Source organism: Anolis carolinensis, chromosome 4 (assembly GCF_035594765.1).
Source record: "Anolis carolinensis isolate JA03-04 chromosome 4, rAnoCar3.1.pri, whole genome shotgun sequence".
NCBI lineage: Eukaryota > Metazoa > Chordata > Lepidosauria > Squamata > Dactyloidae > Anolis > Anolis carolinensis.
In genome coordinates, this window is record NC_085844.1 from 146,823,432 (window position 1) to 146,844,410 (window position 20,979).

At 41.5% G+C, this 20,979-nt stretch overlaps 1 protein-coding gene across 1 annotated transcript in view; it reads right to left on the reverse strand.

Annotated features, from left to right (window-relative positions):
- bcar3 (BCAR3 adaptor protein, NSP family member) overlaps positions 1 to 20,979 on the reverse strand; it is a 189,972-nt gene that overhangs the window by 132,066 nt on the left and 36,927 nt on the right. Inside the window, exon 4 of the mRNA XM_008109173.3 lies at positions 9,517 to 9,631. Within this exon, the coding sequence (XP_008107380.2) occupies positions 9,517 to 9,631 (115 nt within the window). The remainder of the gene's footprint in view (positions 1 to 9,516; positions 9,632 to 20,979) is intronic.

Below are 20,979 nucleotides of genomic sequence, written 5' to 3' on the forward strand. Positions count from 1 at the left end.
GTTGCAATTAGAAAATGTTTTATAGTTTTCAGAGCTCTAAGAACACAACAACAGATCATGTTCATGTCTGAACAGGGAACCAAACTCTAGTTTCCAGAGTTGTAGTTCAAAGAGCAAATAAATACACCATACTGGCTCTCAGGGTTACCCTACTGGCAGTTTATTTCTTAATCATGTCAAAAGCAAATTGAGAATACAGCTATAATGTATAAAAATCACACAAAAAATTAAAACTTGGCATTATGCTAAATTTCTTTTGACCGGAAGAAGCTGGCCACTTCGAGTGCCTCAGGTGTTATTGTAAGAAGGTTCTCCACTGTGTGTGTGGTGGCACTCAGACTGCATTGTAGAGAGTGGTCTGTGGTTTGCTCTTCTCCACACTCGCATATTGTGGATTCCATTTTGTAGCCCCATGTGGAGAAGACATAGCTATTATGTTTAATTTTAACTGTTAGAGTATGTATTTGTGTTTAGTTGACACAGCAGCTGAAACAGAAGCCATCTTGTTTCAATCCACAGTAGTGCTGTTACCACCAGAGGGAGAAGTGGGCGGAGCCAAGAAAAGGAAAAAAGTGGGAGTTAAAAAAAAGAAGCCAGGGAGTGCGTGGCAGGAGGCTTTTCAGTCAAGAAGGGCTGAGGAGTCAGGCCTGGCCAAATTCTTTAGTCAAGGCAGACTAAAGGGAGCCTAGTCAAGATCTCTAGTTGGGAAGGACTAGTGATCAGGAATTTGAACGGTAGTAGATCAAATTAAAGGCTTTTATTGTAGTTGGGACATTGTTCACTAAGGAGCTCAGCTGAGGTTAGAGTTCACTACAATTTATATCATCAGTAGGAGAGTGAGAGTGGAATTACACCAGAGACTACTGGTGTGGTGGTTATATGAGTTATTAAACTACTTGTTTATCTAAAGTTCCATAAGTAAAACAATCAACCTGCAACCATAAGCTTTGTACGCAATAAACTTGTTGTTCTTTGCTAACAACTGACTCATTACATCTCATCTGCGTCTGTGAAGCCAAATTTCATCAGTGATAATTCAAAAGCCTCACGTTGGTGGCAGTTACCTTAATAAATCACCTAATTGGGAAAGAGTAATAGTCACAGTTACCTCAGAAAGGGAACAACAACACAGTAATCCCTAACTACAGAGACAGAGGCTGGGATCTTGAAATAAAGATCACCCCCTGTAATCCTTCTCCTCATATAAAGGTGATATATATATAATCTAGAGGGATTAAAAGATTCAAAAATCCCCTCAGCAGTGGAAACAGCATTTACAATTTGCTTTGACACCATTACAATTGGCTTGAGTCTTCCCAATTAGCTTTAGCACCATCACAATTGGTGGCAGTGTCGGGATTGAGTCTTCATAATTAAATTAAACCATCCCAATTGAAGTAACGTCAGCGCACCCCATTTCTTGAAATTGGCTCTGCATCCCATGGTATCAGAGCGCAGCCTGTTCACTGCCTTCCAAATCACCCAGTCTTCTGTGTGCAAAGGGGGGAATTTCTCATCAAGTCTCAACCACTGATTAAAGTTCTGGGTTTTTACCTGCCACTTTTGGACTCTCGCTTGCTGAGGTGTTCCTGTGAGTATCTCTGTAAATCATAGGAAGCTGTTTCTTCATGTAAGTCATTGGCATGCTGGCTATATCTGAACGGAGGATGAGCCGGAGATGTCAACAATGCTTTGGTCCTTTCATTGCTGGCTGATATTCCTGGTGGATATCAGGTGGTGCGATACTGGCTAAACAGTATAATTTCTTCAATGGTGTAGGGCGTAGACATCATGTGATAATGCGGCATGCCTCATTAAGAGCCACATCCACTGTTTTAACGTGGTGAGATGTATTCCACACTGGGCATGTCTTCACTGTGTTTGGTTGTGATCCCCAGGTTGTGCCAGTTAGCTTTCACATGATATTTCTAACATCTACTTTTTGCTTGATAGTCAAGCAGTGCTTCTTGTAAGTCAGAGCATGGTCCAGAGTGACTCCCAGCTATTTTGGTGTGCTGCAATGCTCCAGTGGGATTCCTTCCCAGGTGATCCTCAGAGCTCAAGATGCTTGTCTGTTCTTAAGACGAAAAGTACACGTCTATGTTTTAGACTTACTGGCAGTAAGAACTTAAAAGTAAACTATCCTACTCCTAAAGGTAAACTATCCCACCCACCACTGAAATACAGCCTCTGGTAACTCAAGAAATTGAGTTCCACCCTCAACCTGAAAGAGGCTTCTCAAGCTTGTAGTAGGGGTAAGGGAGATGAGAAAGACATTGAAATGAAGATAGCATTTTTTGGCAGCAACCCTCTTTCAAATGTATTTCCAATACAACCAAAAGTCTCCAAAAATCTTCCTGCCTCATTACTTTCTATGGCCCCTTCTACATTGCCATATAATGCAGTTTGGGACTGAATTAAACTGCAATATATGAGTGTACAGCACACTGACAACATAATCCAGTTCCAAACCGTAGGTGAGGCTTGGGATAGATATTTACACTATTTGATACCAGCTGTTATAGCTAACTTCAATATGAATGCAGAGAAATCTCTTAAAACTCAGAATTTACACTGATGCCAAGAAATGACCAGTCCAGATAATGAAGGCTTGGTAGGGGAACTTTTAAAAGAGGCATATCCCTGCAGAGTTTTCTTTAGCATTATTGTGAAACTATGGGAAAAGGAGATGCTTCTGTTGATACATGAAACTGCTTCCCTTACTTTCAACAAGAATACAGAAATAGGTAATGGTGGTCCCTTTGTATGTATCAGAAAGATGCCAATTGTGCTATTCTTTCCATTTGTGATGGTCACAACAATAGTACAGATAAATAGGGCTGGAAACATAGATAGCAATTTGTCATTTTGAGGTTTTTCTTTGCCCTGTTTGATACTAGCTCAAAAGCCACCTAAAATCCCAGACCTATCTGTTTACATTTTAGGAGACTAAAGCTCTTCTTTAAAGGTGACAGGACCTGTTTCCAGTTCTGCTATCAAGGATCACTAGAGGACCACACAGGTACTGATATAATCTTTGGCAGGATAATAATACGAGATGGAGGAGTTTAAAGTGGAATGTTCTCTCTGCTGGCAAAGCTATCAAAGACTTGGCCAGAGCCTGCAGCCTGCAAAAGAAAGAGAGAAAGAATCAAATAGACCACAGGCTAGGAAAAGGCTTGCTGTGATTGTGAAGAGTTTAAATGGAAGCAGAAGAACAGAAAATAAGTATTATTTGACTGTAGTAAATCAAAATGGTGCCCTGGCCATATGTAGGACTACACACTCTGATCCTTGTACTAGTATGCTGTAACATATGGTGGTTAGGTCCTCATGAGAATTGCAGTATGATACGCCTACAGGGCTCCAGGTTGGAAAGATGGGTTTATCCAATTTATAGACACTGCTTCTTAAACTGTGGGTCCTGATGCCAAATGGAGTCCCCTATTCTCAGTGATGAAGATGTTTTTAAAACCCTGTGCTGGCTGAACTGCTGACCAGAAGGTTGGGTTGCTGACCTGAAGGTTGCCAGTTCGAATCCAGGCGTCCCCTGGACAACGTCTCTGTAGACGGCCAATTCTCTCACACCAGAAGCGACTTGCAGTATGTTCTCAAGTTGCTTTTGATACAATAAAAAAGTGATGGGGATCACGAAAAAATTGGCAATAGTACAAGGTTTCTGAACATCATGCATTTACACAAATCTGTTAGTAACAACACATGGTGTTTACAGTAGACTCTGCAAAAAACGTTTCAGCTGTACTCCACAAAAAGGAAAATCAGCCTGTTAGCAAGCCTTGCAAATACTAATTTATTAAATGTTTGACTTTTAGACCTATTTTAGATACCTATAAACTCAAGGTCACTTAAAAATGTCTCATGTGGAAAGGAGTCATGAGTGAAAAAAGTTTAAGAACGCCAAGTCATAACCTGATTTGGAAAGCATACCCAATACTCACCTATCTAAGTCAAGTGCAAAATAGAATCAGAGGGAAAATGTTGGTTTATGGAACAGAGCCAATTACTTAAATCCTCATGATTCAGTGGGATGTCTCGTGTAAATAAATCCACTCTGTTTCTGCATTATTACAAGTTAGCAATGATCAAAGCATAAATTTTGGGTAGGGTGGAACAAGACAGGAATGACTGTTATACACAGTTGTTATTGTTGCTGAAATATTGGGAATTAAGTGTCATCACCAACATCTTGATAATCATTCAGGGATATTTAACAACTTCTAGTTTCTATTATTGCAGAGGAAGGAACTGGCCAAACTACTTCTTAGTATTTCTTACATTAATAAATCTCATTAAATTAATGGGGCCACACTAAGGGCACATCTACACTGACCATTTAATGGGGTTTCAACCTGGTATTTCACCTGGAGCCCCTGGTGGTGCAGTGGATTAAACCCTTGTGCTGGCAGGACTGATGACTTGAAGGTTGGGTTGCTGACCTGAAGGTTGCCGGTTCAAATCTGGGGAGAGCGTGGATGAGCTCCCTCTGTCAACTCCAGCTCTCCATGCAGGGACACGAGAGAAGTCTCCCACAAGGATGGTAAAAACATCAAAACATCCAGGCATCACCTGGGCGACATCTTTGCAGACAGCCAATTCTCTCACACCAGAAGCGACTTGCAGTTTCTCAAGTCGCTCCTGACACGGAAAAAAAACCTGGTATTGAAAAAAGCGGTTTTGCTGTATTGATGATTATAAAGGAAATCCATGAACCACTTTGGGGTCCAGGTGGTGAGTGATGTACATTAATGACTTTTCTTTACCCTCACTTGTGGAAATTTATTATCTGGTCACCATAGATTGCGGCTAGCTTTGAACTACGTTAAATGGTCAGTGTAGATGAGGTCTAAGTTGACAGGCAACTTGAAGGCACTAGGGTTGTGGGTTCGTGGGAAGAGGGAGATCAAAGTCATTTTAAATCTCTGCTGTTGCATTACTAGCAGAACTTTACACAAGCAATTAAAACAAAGTTTTGGCAAACGAGAGGCTGCAAGAAAACAATGAGAGATGATTCAAATACTGAAAAGTGGAGTTCCCAGAGTAACTGATCATGCACTCTTGCTCCTAGACACAGCACTTTATCCAAGGCAGACACAAAACAAAAACACAGCATTATAAGCTGGGGAACAGATAACAGCTACTAGTTCCTGCTGTGAAAACAGCCTGTAGTCACGCTTACCAGACAAAACAGATCTACTGTATTTAGAAGCAAGATCCCCCCCCCCCCCGGCACATTGGATACAACCACTACTATAGTGCTGTAAAATATCTCTATGGTAGTCAGAAAGCCTCTCTTACATGTAGTCTGATATTTTAAATTCTGCTTGATTAAGAAAGTTTTTGTGGACTTCTTAGGTAAGCTTCTCTTGCAGTGGGGCTGATAAACCACAGGTCTCTCCTCTGCACCTGGAATCATTCATCACAGAAGTTCCAATATGATCAGCAGGAGAGGGGACTGCAAACCTTTGTGGCTTATCCCTGGGCTCCCTTTCATCCAAGGAGATCATTTTGCTGGTCCAAATGCAGTTTGGCCGATGATCATAATGTGAGTCTTCCCTCATTCACAGGGAACAACTATCAAGCTGTCTTGGTTTTGATCAAATGGTGTAAATTGGCCAAAATCACACATCTTTTCCAAACTTTAACAACTTTATCTCTTGACTTAAGTCATTAAGGAATGACAAACTATAATTATGGGTTTAATTAATAAGAGAAATAAACCCAGAACAGCAAAAAAAACCTGTCATTTTTTCACAACCACAACAAGGGGTGGATGAGATTCCATACTTTATTTCTAAACTTTAATGACGATGCACTTCACTTGAGATAATTTCTTGGATTAGCTGTTGGTTTTCATGTTTCTTCCTTTATTTTTTAAGCTGCTCAGAACAATTAGTATGGAGAAATCTAGTAGTAGGCTTGACTCTAGAGATCATCCCATTCAGTCAATTTAGGGAAGCTGTTGGCAGAATGTCAGTTCTGTATATTTAACTGACAGATGCACATAATCAATAATCCACATCAGGTGAAGAGCACCTGAAAGCACTCAAAGGAAACCATACAGTGAGCCCACCTCCCTGTGGTTTGGGTCTACATCTTTGTAATATAGTGTACAGATGGAAAAAATGAACTCCACATGTTTAATCCAACAAGGCTACATTAGTTGGCTCATCCAGGCAAGCAGGAATTTGTTGGCTGAAAGAACAACTGGGGGGAATCGCTTTCAAGGGCCTAAACATTCATCTTCTGTTATGGGCAGTATGGCTGCTCCCATGTTTACCTTCTTGCTTACTGTCCACTCTCTCAACCATGGTTCCTAAGTCACCCATACTTCAGTCCTTCCACTGTTCTATAAAATCACACAATAGTACTGAGCTATATGGGCAATAGCCAGTTGGAAGGAATTTCAAAAACACTTGGTCTTATGTGTTATAGGAGGCTTTCATGGCCAAAATCACTGAGTTGCTGTGAGTTTCCTGGGCTGTATGGCCATGTTCCAGAAGCATTCTCTTCAGCCATAGCAGAGCACTTGATGAACCAACCTGGACACAGCATATTATTTGAGTACACAGAAATGCTGGACAACTCTAACAACTACCATGTCAGACTACATTGAGAAGCCATAGAAATCCATAAGCATGTGGATAATTTCAACAGAAAGAAGGAAAACATGAAAATGAACAGTGTTAAAAAAAAACCCTCTAAAACCAGGACAGCAAATAAAGTACAAAACTCTACAAAAAATAGGGGAATTCCAGACATGAATCAATCAGGGCCAGCTAATACCTCCCAACAAAGGATTCCCTCAGGCAAGAATCATAGAATCGTAGAGTTGGAAGAGACCTCACGGGCCATCCAGTCCAACTCCCTGCAAGAAGCAGGAAAATCTCATTCAAAGCACCCCCCACAGATGGCCATCCAGCCTCTGTTTAAAAGCCTCCAAAGAAGGAGCCTCCACCACGGCCCGGGGGAGAGAGTTCCACTGCCGAACAGCTCTCACAGTGAGGAAGTTCTTCCTGATGTTCAGGTGGAATCTCCTTTCCTATAGTTTGAAGCCATTGTTCCGCATCCTAGTCTCCAGGGCAGCAGAAAACAAGCTTGCTCCCTCCTCCAGCCAGGCTTTGAATCTGCAAGGCCATTAAATGCTAATCAAAGTGATTAATTACAACATTCACACTTTCCTCCAGCAGACAAGAGTTCTTTCTCCCACCCTGGACCTTCCACAGATATATAAACCTCACTAGCCTAGTTTCCAATATATCTCACAACCTCTGAGGATACCTGCCATAGATGTAGACGAAATGGCAGGAGACAATTCTTCTGGAACGTGGCCGTAAAGCCCGGAAAACTCACAGCAACTCACTTGGTCTTACGGTAACCAATTGTTAAGAACAAATTGGAAATTACACCAAACAGAATGATATATTTTAAACAGCAGTTTGTACACAAACAAAATCATTAGCAGCAACAGTGACAAAACCAATAAATATGTCCAAGAAAAAAACTATGCAAGAAATAAAAGCCAAATGAAAAAGTATGTCATACATTCTACAAAGTATGCAGAAACCCATTTGATTAGGGTTTACGGGCCAACACACACAAGTTTTCATACTTTAGTTATCTCCAAGGACTTGGATTGCATGTTTTATTTTTTCAAAGTTCTCCTCTACATTCCTAAGAAAAGTTCTCAAGTTTGTTGATCCTAAAGTGAGGTTGAAGTTACTGAGAATGACAGTGTGTTCACATTTGTTTGATTCATATATTTTTTGCACAATGAGTTGCAGTGTCTTTATCCCATTTGTATTGGGCCCTTCCAGTAAAGCAGATGCAGGGTCATAGAACAGTGCAAAGAGAAGGAAAGACTGCCAGTAGGAAAACCTGTGCCAAAGTTTGTATACAAACCAGATACTACTGGAAAATGAAATCACTGATTACTCTAACAAGAATCCTGTTGGAGCACACACAACTGCACCAGTACTGTATTGGCAATGGCAGTGGGAAGGTAAGGGCTGTGAAAAAGGCACTGGGGAAGCAGACTGCTCAGAGCTGTCAGGCTTTGTCTGTCTTTCTTCTCCATTGCTATGCAATGCAAACTTGGCAAAGCTGCAACTATCAGCGTGGTTGGTGGTTGCATTAGTTCTGTACCAACAGTATTCTAGCTTTAGTCTATCATACCTTTTAATGTCTTCGAAAAAGATGTAGGGCAACAGCAAACCGCAATCTCCAAATATATACAATTTATATTTGTGCACTTTCAGTATAGCATAACAATTTAAGACTGAAATCAAACTGGGGGGAAAAAACCTATGCCTTGTCATCAACATTAAAAAGAGCGAATAAACCCAAGACTCAATGCATCATTCCAAAATAGGAGGAAAAAAGAGAAAATACCAATGTGCATCTGTCAGTACACATCATGCACAGAGGAAAGTTTATAAATACTATAAATTTAACCGTTATACAACACACCAGACCACCATGGGATGGATGAACTAGTAGGGATGCAAAGTTTCATAAGTTCCTACATGGAAGCATGCATCATTTAAATGACTTTGCCCCCACTCTTAGATAATACAAAAGTATTTGCATAGTTTTAGAGTACTTTTCCTACTTTAAGAGGTTGCTGAGGAGTTTACATTTGCACTCAAAAGACCACCACACATTTCTGCACAAAAATCAATATTTTATGGGATTAGCCAGTGGGACCAATACATATTTTTATTGATATTTAAAGGGAGAATGCTTGTGAACTTACAGAAGTATTTAATTGTAAAAATCTCATGAGATTTTGAAGTTATGGGGCTGCAGAATTCCTCTGGGAAAAAGGTAGGGCATGTGTGAATAGGCAATGCATGGATTGGGTGGAGACAGGTCCCAGCAGTTGTTATAAACTAAAAGCACTTTCAACTTTCTTCAAGCATTTGGGGGAACTGATTGGTGCGAGGAAAGTGCCATGCTGCAGCTGAAACCCAAAACAAGTTTGCAATGCCAGACCCACTTTTAGAGCCCCATTTGATAATGTCCTCATGTGATAGTCCTAAGTGAGAGCAAACCAGAGGCCCCTTCTACACTGCCATATAATCCAGATTATTAAATAAAATAATCCACATTACCTGCTTTGAACTGGATTATTTGGGTCTACACTGCCATATAATCCAGTTCAAAACAGATAATCCGGATTTTATATGGCAGTGTAGAAGGGAAATGGAAATAAGAATTAAAGAAAAGCTCTTCTGGGAGAGAAACAATGCAGAATATACCTTGTTCAGTGATGCTGAAGCCATTGTGGCAACAGGACATAAATCTCAATATGGGATTTATTGCAATAGATACTATTTGATGATAAAGAGAACCCTGCACATCACAGAGGTGGCTTGCCATCCCTGTTCTTCTGCTATAGGCTTATTTCGCTTTCCTCTTTTCTTTCAAATAGCTTTATTCATCCCATTTGAGATCACAAGTCCTAAGTCTGTGGACACCATATAATAGACTTCTTACCTTGTTTTCTTTCTGCTTCTTGAAGAAGCGAAATGTTGGAAATTATGTGTGTCCGGTGGATTTGATTCTTCACTCCCATTCTCTTGAGTTCAGCTTCTGTCAGATGTAGTAAATCCTATTAAAAAACCAATAAAAAAATGAAGCCGGTTTAGGAAATCTTAACAACCAAGTATTTTGTTCTTAAAGTAAATGTCACCATTCTGAGCCCCCCCCCCCCCCAGGGTGAGTGAGAGCAGTATAGAAATGCAGTAAATAAATAAATACAGTGTTCCCTTGCTACTTCGCAGTTCGCTTTTTGTAGTCCTGGAACTAACCCCCGTGATAAATGAGGGAACACTGTAATTTAAGACTGCAACCTTATGCACACTTTTGCACAATGAAGTCACAGTGAACTCAGATGGGATTTACTTCTGAATACACAGAAACATAATTGTGCTATTAGAAATATACATATACATATAAAGCTAGCAACCCAGAATACTATCAGCAATTACGATATTTGTTACACTTTTAGATCATCTAGTAAACTGAGTTCTTCGGATAATATATAAGTAAATTAACAAACTACAAGTGGTCTCCAAGTTACGGTAGGTATGTTCTTAAGTTGAATTTGTTTGGAAATCAGAACAGATATCATTTTTTCAGTGTAAATCCAGCTAAAAATATATACCTTTAAGCTTTGGATAGCATAGGGAAGAATTAATACCCCTATGGTGTTTGTTTTGTTGTCTGTGCCCCTGTTCAGTGGATTTCACCTCATTTTCTGTCCCTGTGATAAATGCAACTTTGACAAATTTGGCTTGTTGTGGGAATAAGAATTGGTGATAAGCCTTCAGTGGAGACACCTTTTTCCAATGATAACTCTTTCAAGAGTGAATTTCCCTTCCAAGGGATAGCTTTCTCTCACTTCCTGTTGTCTCATCCCCGTTCTTAACTATGAGTCATTTGTAAGTTGGGTGTTTGTAATTCAGGGACTGTCTGAATAAGAATTATGCAATATCTGTCCATCTGGAACAACCATAACTTATTGAGCTATCACGGTAGACCTCAAAATTTGACAAAGTTCTTTCTGTCATCTGAGTTGCAGTGTCCCTTTTCATATCAAAAATTCAAACGAGGACCTTGTTCAATGATCCTCAGACAAAGCACAGGAAAACAAAAAGGAGAAGGGAACAGATATTGGACTGAAAAACTTTCTCACAGTGTTTTCAAATTATTGGAAAAGTGAGACAACAATTCACTGTTGAAAAGCAGAACATTTTGTCATTAATTCAATTCTCCGTTAAAACACACACTCTTAGTAACCATGAGATTTGCAGGGCATGAATCAAGATATAACATAGGATTGGTTAATGTAATGACAAGCCAGTCACTCCCTAGGGACTCATGACGGTGGACCACAGCTGGACCATTGTATGTCATGAAAATGACAGTGTGGGTTTGTAGGATATTCTTCTGGACCCAATTCAAAGTGCAGGTTGTTACCTACAAAGTCCTACACGGTTCGGGTCAAGTCTATTATGCGATCGCATCTTCCCCTATAAACCTGTTTGGGCCTTAAAATCCGTCGGGGAGGCCTTCCTCACGGCCCACCTCCATCACAAGCGCGGTTGGTGGGGACGAGGGAGAGGGCCTTCTCGGTAGTGGTCCCCCGGCTTTGGAATGCCCTCCCCAGAGAGATTAGGTAAGCACCCACATTCATGTCCTTTAGGAAGGAATTGAAAACTTGCTTTTTAAACAGGCCTTTGACAATGGCGAAATGTAAAAATTCTTAATAACTACCAAATGGATTCTACAGCTTATCTTTATTAGCGCAATGGTTCAAACCCTAAATGTTGTTCAAATTGTTTTATATAGTAGCTTAGTGATGCGTCAGTTATATTGTGTTAATGTTGTGATTGTTTTAAATTTGAAATGTTACTTATTTTGTTTTATGTTATCTATTATGTTTTTATGACTGTAAGTCACTCCGAGTCCCTTGTTGGGAAATGAGGTGGGGTATAAATAAATTATTTATTTATTTATTTATTTATTTGCAGTATTTATATTCCGCCCTTCTCACCCCGAAGGGTTTGCCCTATATGTATATATAGGGCAAACATTCAATGCCCATAAACACATTGAACCGAGACAGAGACAACAGACAGACAGACGCAGAGGCAATTTAACCTTCTCCTGAGGGGATGTTCGATTCTGGCCACAGGGGGGAGCAGCTGCATCATCATCCACTCTGATGGCACTTCCTCACTTCCTCATTCCAGCGTTGTAAATTAGTTAAACTTGCCTCCCCACTTTTATAAGTGGTACCTTATTTCCTACTTGATAGATGCAACTATCTTTCGGGTTGCTAGGTCAGCAACGAGCAGGGGCTATATTTTTTTATTTTTAATTGACGGGTGCTCACCCCGCCACGGGCTGGCCTCGAACTCATGACCTCATGGTCAGAGTGATTTATTGCAGCAGCTGTTTACCAGCCTGCGCCGCCGCCCCGCCTTCTTCTTCTTCTTCTTCTTCTTCTTCTTCTTCTTCTTCTTCTTCTTCTTCTTCTTCTTCGAATGTACAAACCACTTGTTCTACCAGTGACAGAGCATAGAAAATATGGTAATCTTAAGGTTTCGAGAATCTACCAATTGGATGCTGGTTACTATAGTCTAAATGGAATTGTATGGAAAGATTTCCTGTTCTGTCTCTAGTAACAAAATGGTTCTACTCCTACTTCCAAAACCAGAGAGCGGGTTTAAAAAAAACATTGGGGAAACTACGTTGTAAGTGCTACCAGGATTAAAATAAAGTATTTAAAGAACCCCAAATCACTATGTATAAACAATTAATGTGAAAAGGTTCTGTTTTTCAACAGCTGGTTTTAGTGTACAGTCTTCTCACTTTCCCTACAATTTGAAATTACTGTGAGAAACTTCAGTCTAGTCTCTGTTCCCTTCTCCCTTTTGTTTGCCTGTGCTTTGTCTGAGGATCATTAAAAGGAGCATTCTTTGGAGTCAGCTTTGAGGGAAGGTGAGCTTCACATAAGAGGCCTATTGTGGTATCTTTTACAAGACCTGCCATCTTAGTTCTAGGGTTATAAAACACAGGACATGCCAAATAATTAGGGTCAGTGCATGGCAAAGGCCACCTGCACATGGCAAAGACCACTTTGCAACTGTGCCACAGTCTACAAAAGTTAGGGAATGCCAATATGCATTGAGCCTTACTAATGCACATTGGCACATCACCAAAGTACATCTTTGCAATTCACTAACAGGGTTTCTTAGCACTCTTGTTCTGTAGTTAGTCTGTAACGTAAACTGTGATATAGGATTTTAGCCAATACTGTACATATATAAAACATTAAAACCAATTTAAAATATGTGTTAAACATTGTGAAAGCCCTGTCGGGAGTGCTCTGAATGCGATTTCCTGCTTCTTGGCAGAGGGTTGGATTGGATGACCCATGAGGTCTCTTCCAACTCTATGATTCTGTGATTCTATGATTCCACATCTGTTGGAATTGAGGCAAGTGGAGTGTGTATATATATCTCTGGAATGTCCAGTGTGGAAGAAAGAACCCTTGTCTGTTTGAAGCAAGTGCGAATGTTGCAATTAGCAAGCATGATGAGCAAGCTTGATATACCTCACAACCTCTGAGGATGCCTGCCATAGATGTGGGCGAAATGTTAGGGGAGAATACTTCTGGAACATGGCCATACAGACCAGAAAACACACAACAGCCCTGTGATTCCAGTCATAAAAGCCTTCGACAACAAGCTTGATTAACACTGAATAGCCTTGCAGCTGCAAAGTCAATCAGTGAGGGTATTTGTATAGAGGTGACCTGGCTGCAGGGCCGGCCCCACTATGGAGGCCACGTGAGGCCGCCGCCTCGGGCGCAGGTCCGGGGGGGCGCCGTCAGGCTGGGCGGGACGGTGCCCCGCCTCCCGCCCAGTGCGCCCTGGCCTAGCTGGCCTTGCCCGGCCGGCTGCCGGCTGGGTAAGGCCAGCCAGGCCACAAGGCTTGCCCGGCCAGCTGCCACAAGGCCAGGATGCAATGGGCGCGAGGCGGGGCACCGTCAGGGCGGTGCCCCCCCGCCCAGCGTGCCCTGGCCCCGCCTCCCACGCTGCGTGGGAGGCGGGGCCAGGGCGAATAGCGCGGGAGGCGGGGCCAGAGTTGCGGGACGGTGCCCCGCCTCGCGCCTTGCGGCCTGGAGGGACCTCCGCTGCAGTCTGCCCAGCTAGAAAAGGCCAGACAGGCGAGGGCGAATAGCGCGGGAGGCGGGGCCAACTCTGGCCCCGCCTCCCGCGCTATTCGCCCTGGCCCCGCCTCCCACTCTGCATGGGAGGCGGGGCCAGGGCACACTGGGTGGGGGCGGGGCCAGCTCTGGCCCCGCCTCCCGCACTATTCACCCTGGCCCCGCCTCCCACGTGGGAGGCGGGGCCAGGGCACGCTGGGCGGGAGGTGGGGCCAGGGCGCGGGAGGCGGCACCGGTGGGGGGGGTGCTTTTCAGCACCCCCGCTTAACATTGAAAATTATCTCCGGCCGGCCCTGCCTGGCTGTTGTTGCCTGGGGACATCCTTTGTTTGGGAGGTATCTGGAATTCCCCTGTTTCTGTGTGGTGTTCTGTATTTACTTTCTGGATACTGGGGTTTTTTTTTAAATACTGGTAACCAGATTTCATTTCGTTTCATGGTTTGCTGCTTTCTGTTGAAATTGTCCATGTGCTTGTGGATTTCAGTGGCTCCTCTGTGTAGTCTGACATGATGGTTGTCAGAGTGGTCCAGCATTTCTGTGTTCTCAAATAATATTCTGTGACACTGTGTGTGTGTGTGTTTGTGATAAGGTCCTAAGACTCCTAGATCCCAGTTGTGAAATAACCTTCCTTCAATGCCCAATTGTGCATCATTATTTGTAAAGCATCTGTGTAATAACCAACATCAGAAAAATATAGCAGCAAGATAGATTTAATTCTCAAAAGCAAATAATATATTTTGGAAACAGATGCTCCATTTTCATGATCTATCACTGAAACTAGTTTAATTACTGGTTACCTGGCAATGAAATTCTTTCCAGCTGTGAGCGGTCAGGAGAGTATCACTACAAGGTAGCAGGTATGCCCCACTATTAGTTCAGTTTCAGTTCAAAGAGATGGAGCTTCAGTCGATGAGATGCACATGCTATTTTATTAAATTCACTAGACTCAGCACCAGGTATCTTGTCTTTTGTCTCATAAACATATAAAAAAACTAGGCATTGAATAACAACTGTTATTCACAATATGTTACCCAGCTGCAAATTATTTGTTAATAACACAAGAACTAGACCTTGGATATGAAGATGTTTTGGAATTCTTTGCCCTTCTTCCCATAATAAGTAAAAGGCCTTCCTCAACTAGGCATTTTCCAGATCGTCTGGGTTATACCATATTGCAAGCCAGGGATAATATGAAGTGTAGAACCACACATCTGAGGAGTATATGGACCAGAAATTCTCATTTAAAATAAATGCTAACTTTTCTCTTTTTGCATTCAAGACCAGCACCATAATATGCGTAGGTAAGCCTAAGCAAGGAGAGTGGGTTGTTGGAAGCTGACAAGTTTCCACAGCACACCCCAGCTCTCAAGGGTTTATTTCCAAAAACAAAATCATGATGTTTTCATGAGAGTAAACTGTTTGATTTAAATGCTAGGTGAGATATGACATATGCCTCTTATTGATCAAAACAAGACAAAGCTTGGGAGGGGGATGTATTTTCCCCTCCAACTTAGTAAATATCTTCTTTAGCTACTTTGGTGCCAAAAACCATGTCTGTACTTGCTCACAGAAGGTACGCAACAGGGCAAGCAGTAAACTGCACATCTTATCTCAAAAGGGGTGTTTTATCTTAGACTCTGAAACACAGGCTGCATTTTATGACACAGTTTGCCCAATAGATACACAAGATGTGCTGCTTTATCTCCATTTTTGAGCCAGTGCAAAAGCAGTGGTCACAGGAAGGTCACTAGAGCCCTCCAGATGTTGTGCTTTGCAACTCTCATAATTGGTAGCCATCTAAGCCAATAGTAAAGGAGGATGGGAGTTTTAGTTAATCACCATTTAGAGTGGTGGAGCAGTACAGTCAGATGCTAAGGGCTAGACGATCATTTTCACCTTTTCCTGACCCTCAGTCGGCCACACTGTTGTACTCAATAGTGGCTGAAAGGGATCTTTGAGATGACCAGAAGTCACTTCTCATCCTTTCATGTTGGAAATAGCAACCTCCCAAACCTCTCACTATTTATTTATTTGTTAATGTATATATTTGCAAACCTGTATTCTATATGTGTGTTGAGTTTATATCTCTTTGATATGGGAGGGGTTATAGACATATGATGGTACTGAGCATGTTCAGATTCAAGACTCCATTTTGTATTCAGTATGTGTTTGATCTTCAATGAAAGCAGCTGCTGTTTGGATTTCAGTAGAGTCGTATAACTTCTGGACTTCAGTGAGTACAACTATACTAAAGACTATGGACTATTGATTTAAAATGATACCCTATGTACTCAACACACAGAGAGAAGCTATATCTTATCTATAACAGAACTTTAACAAGAAATGTGCCTGTATGGTGAATTAATACACAATGTTTATGAGTAAACAAAATATGTTACTTTTCAAAGAAGATTTTGTTTTTTTTTGTTAATCTCTGAGTCCAGATTTTAAACTAAGAGGTTTTAAGGGAGTGTATATCTTTTGGGCAAATGCAACTACAATTACAACTGCAAAGAAACAACCGCCCTCTGCTAACCAAATATACTTTTTGTAGTAGCATGTCTTTATCCTTGGCAGTTTAAAGACATGGTTCTTCAGTTTAACAGCTGAGCTACCTGTGTGCTATTACATTCATGCTTATGAATATCACTTGTTCAAAGAGTTGATTTCTAACAAGGTCATGCTTTTCTTGACTAGTGGTTTTCAAAACATGGTCTCCACATATTCATGGAGATCCACATTTCTCAAAAGGATATGTGCCCATAGACTGGGTGCAGTTATTTTCCAATATGTTATGTCCAATAGGCTATGGAATTTCCAATATTTCAAATCCTTTTTTTTCTATTTTGAGATTTGGGGAATCCATGGAACCAAAGATCAAATAGGAAATCACCAAGTATCGAATGTGGCCCCACAACTGTCATCTTTGATCTAGAGTGTCATAATATTCTCATTCTGGCTTAGGTGACCATTGGGTCCACAGTATCAAGTGGGATTTGGTTCCTGGACCTCTCCTACCACCACTACCGCCCCATGGATACTAAAATCAGGGGATGTGTAAGTCACATTACACAGTATATACCCTGTTTCCCCGAAAATAAGACATCCCCGAAAAATAAGACCTAGTAGAAGTTTTGCTGAATTGCTAAATATAAGGCCTCCCCCGAAAGTAAGACCTAGCAAAGTTTTTGTTTGGAAGCATGCCCAGCGCCTGCCAAAGAGAACACCAGAGCATGCAGGATTGGTAAATGTACATACCAGTTGTACATGGAAATAATGGTAGTAACAAGAAATTCTTGATAGGATTCACAGTTTGTCTGGTTATGCTGGTTTGTGATGACAACTACTGTACAGTATATAATAAATGTTCATTTTTTAGTTCAACAATAAATGTGAATTCTTCTTCATGGAAAAATAAGACATCCCCTGAAAATAAGACCTAGCACATCTTTGGGAGCAAAAATTAATATAAGACACTGTCTTATTTTCAGGGAAACACGGTACTAGCATAATAAAAGTGTGTACCTTATATAAAATAGCAAAAACAAGGTTTGCTTTTTGGAACTTTTTGGAGGGTAATCTTTTCAAGCTGTGGATGGTTGAATTCATGGATGCAGGATCCATCCATATGGAGGACCAACTGTACTCCACAGGGAGTATATTCTTTTGAATATGGAGGGGAGGGGCATACCTCCAAATAAATATGCACACAGTTGTGATTTACAACTAGGAATCTATAACATTTATGACTGCTGAATTGCTTACTTCTTGAAGCAGTCCTACTAGGATTCAGAGGAGGATTTTGCAGTATCCAATATATAGAACCAGACCACCTTTAATCATACAACTTTCATCTATTTTTTTTAACTTGCTGAGGCACTGACTGTGAAGATGTGCATGCTATTACAGGCAGCCTAGTTCAAGGCATGCAGCCCTTTCTAGGATCATAACCTGAGCTCACAATAATGAGTGGGGGGGGGGGGGTCGTGGAATACAGCCCTGATTACTTTGTCTTTCAACAGACATGAGAATATGCTGGGGATATTTTAAAGAAATTACACAGACAACTTGTTTCCAGGCTTACAAGGCAATCCACATTTCACTGAAGCAAACAATGAAACTTTCATTGAGTTCATGGCTCTGCCCTCTACCCTAAAACCCCAGTTATGGGAAAAGTTTCATATGACCATTTAACAGTGAAGTCATATTTTTATCTTGATTGGTCTTGCCTGGCCTTAGGGCCTAAGCAGAAACACTAGGCAAATGTTTTTTTAAAAATATATAGAATGTTTGCCCCATGAAATGGAAGTACTGGAGCATTACTACCACTAGACAGGACTGAATAGGAACAAACAGACTGTCTATTTGGGAGCGCTGTGATTGTTTCCCTTCATGGCAGGGACTTGGACTGAATAGCCCTTGCGGCTTCTTCCAACTCATTGATCCTGTGAAATGAAATATTGCTTCAGATAAAATCGTGTGATGGAGACTGCTGTCTTTGGATAATGAGACAACATTACTCATTGGAGAATACGATAATGCTTCATAAATTGGAAAGCTGTAGGAAAAAAGACTGTCCTAGAAGCGGATTGATTCAATCCAGGAAGCTGCAGCCCTTGTTACACCCCTGGGCAGCGAGAGCACTGAAAACCAACACAGAGGCCAATAACAATATAATATCTTTATTGAAGCAAATAAAGTTCCAAAAGAAAATAAGCAGAAAAGTTGAATAAGCAATTGACCTTTCAGGGAAGATCAAAATTAGTCCAATAAGTAAAAGTCTTATGTCCAATATTAAGGTCCAAAGTCCAGAAACCAAAACACACTCAAACTTGGCTTGAGTATTGAGTGGGGAAAAGGAGCAAGGTGGCACAGATGAGTTCTCTTGAGTAAATGTCCAAAAGCAGGATTTCAGGGCAAGGCATGAGCTGGATGTGCAGGAGCTGAAATGCAGTCCAAACCTGGGCAAGAAGGTAGACCGGCACCCAGTCTACTCAAGAGTAAGCGCACCATCAGGCCGCTTGGATTTCAGGAGCTAGAGACGGTGATGCTTCTCAGTAAGAAGTAATGTTGACACCGCAGAGGAAAGTTTCCAGCGCAATACTTTTATTGAAGTTCATATGCTCCCCCAAACCAGGTGCCTGATTCCCTAATTCTTCCCAAGAGAACTGAGCTTGCCATAGTCACCGCACCAGGTGCCTGACTCCCTAATTCTTCCCAAGAGAACTAAGCTTAGCCATAGTCATCACGCTCCGCTAATCTGGCGCTTCTCCTCAAGCTTTGTCTCTGCGATCTCTCTGTTTTCAAAAAAGCCCTGCGATCAAACACTAACCCGTAAGGAGAATCTGAGAGAGCCGGCACTGTTTCAAGGGCATCCTTAATTGATGCTGGCTAGGAAATGTCAATAGAAGGCATCTGGAAAGGAGTTGAATCTTGCTGATGTGGGAGAAAACCAAAGTCTTCGTCCTGGTCAGCAATGGCCACAGGGTCAGGGGCCAAAGGTGCATGAGGTATCACAGCCCTGTACTTACAAGACCTGAGCAGGGCAGCTTTTGCGGAAGGGTATGCTGGGATAGATTCAGAAGTCCCAGAGGAGGGTAGAAGTGGCCTGGAGAGAGTTGTTTTGGAATCTCCTGGTAGTTCCCATGAGACAGAAGAAAGCAATATCAGTCCTCATGAGAATCTGCCAGAAGTGCAGGCTGAGAGAAATGTGGGAGACAAATGTTTGTCTAGATCAGTGGTTCTCAACCTGTGGGTCCCTAGGTGTTTTGACCTACAACCCCCAGAAATCTGAGCCAGTTTACCAGCTGTTAGGATTTCTGGGAGATGAAGGCCAAAACATCTGGGGACCCACAGGTTGAGAACCACTGGTCTAGATCAAGGCACTTGGAATTTCAGAGGCAGAGTGTTCAACAGAGACAGATTCGCTTTTCCCAGAGGCTTAGAGATAAGGAGAGGAAAAGCAGGGGTGTGAGGAAAGATGTCATGGGAGGGCTTGAGGAATTTTAAGTGAGTTTCTACTGGTACAATCCTTTGTGAGAACAACATTGTATTCAGGTGAACAGCTCTCGGTTCTTGGTCCTACGTTTGCTTATTCATGTATTCAAGTGTTTAAGTTTTTCCTGGTTCTAGTTTCATGTGTGGCATAGAGTGCCTGCCTCGGATTCATGATATCATATTTGGGGATATATTTATGGATTGACTTTTGAGACTGTATTTGAAAGAATCTTGGACTCTTGGCTATCTTGGAAACAACCTTTTGAACTTTGATTCTTCTTTTGAATTTGCTTATTTATATATATACTCTTTTGTAAATAAATGTCTACTTACTGGATTACCTGGACAGAGTGTGGTTTGTGGTGAAAAGGTGTTTCAGGACTCTAGTGCAATGACCACCCAAATAAAAGAGGAAGTGTCAGTAAGCCTGGAAGAACCCCATATTTTGCAAACTACAGAATCATCTGTATGAAGGAGAAATTCCCTCTTCTCCAAAAAGTCAGTCTAATGAGGACTGTAACAGAACCTGCCATCAGGCACCTTCCCCACTTTGTTTTATCCCCTCTCAACAAACCAATCAGACAATCCAGCATTTGTTTTTGGCTACTTTTTCTAGTTTATCTAGCAGCAACAAACAAACAATCCCCACAAAATTAAGTAGTTAAATAAGTATCTGAGAGGATAACATATTTCTTGCATAAATGCACACTCCCACTGTCCTGATATACCAGGGACAGTCATGATTAATCCTCTGTCATCACACTTTGCTAGCTGCTTTTAAAACATCCCAATTTCTCTCTCCTCCTTTGTTTTCAGCTTATTCTAGTGGCTGCAAACATGTTTGAAGTGCAAAAAGTATATTGCAGTCGATTAATTCAAAATCAGGTGGAGAGGGTGAATCTCATTCTTCCTACTCAGCTCAGGCAAACTCGTACTGTTCCTATTCTAGTTCAGTGGTTCTCAACCTGTATGTCCCCAGGTGTTTTGCCTACAACTCCCAGAAATCCCAGCCAGCTTATCAGCTGTTAGGATTTCTGGGAGTTGAAGGCCAAAACAGCTGGGGACCCATAGGTTGAGAACCAGTGTTAGTTTATGTGTTCCTTCCAATTAATTACTTTTGCCAATTTGAACACACACTAATGTTGTTTATTCATATGTGTCCATGTTTTCATCTATAAACTACTAGAGGTTATATAAACGTGCTTAGAGAGATTTTAAAACAAA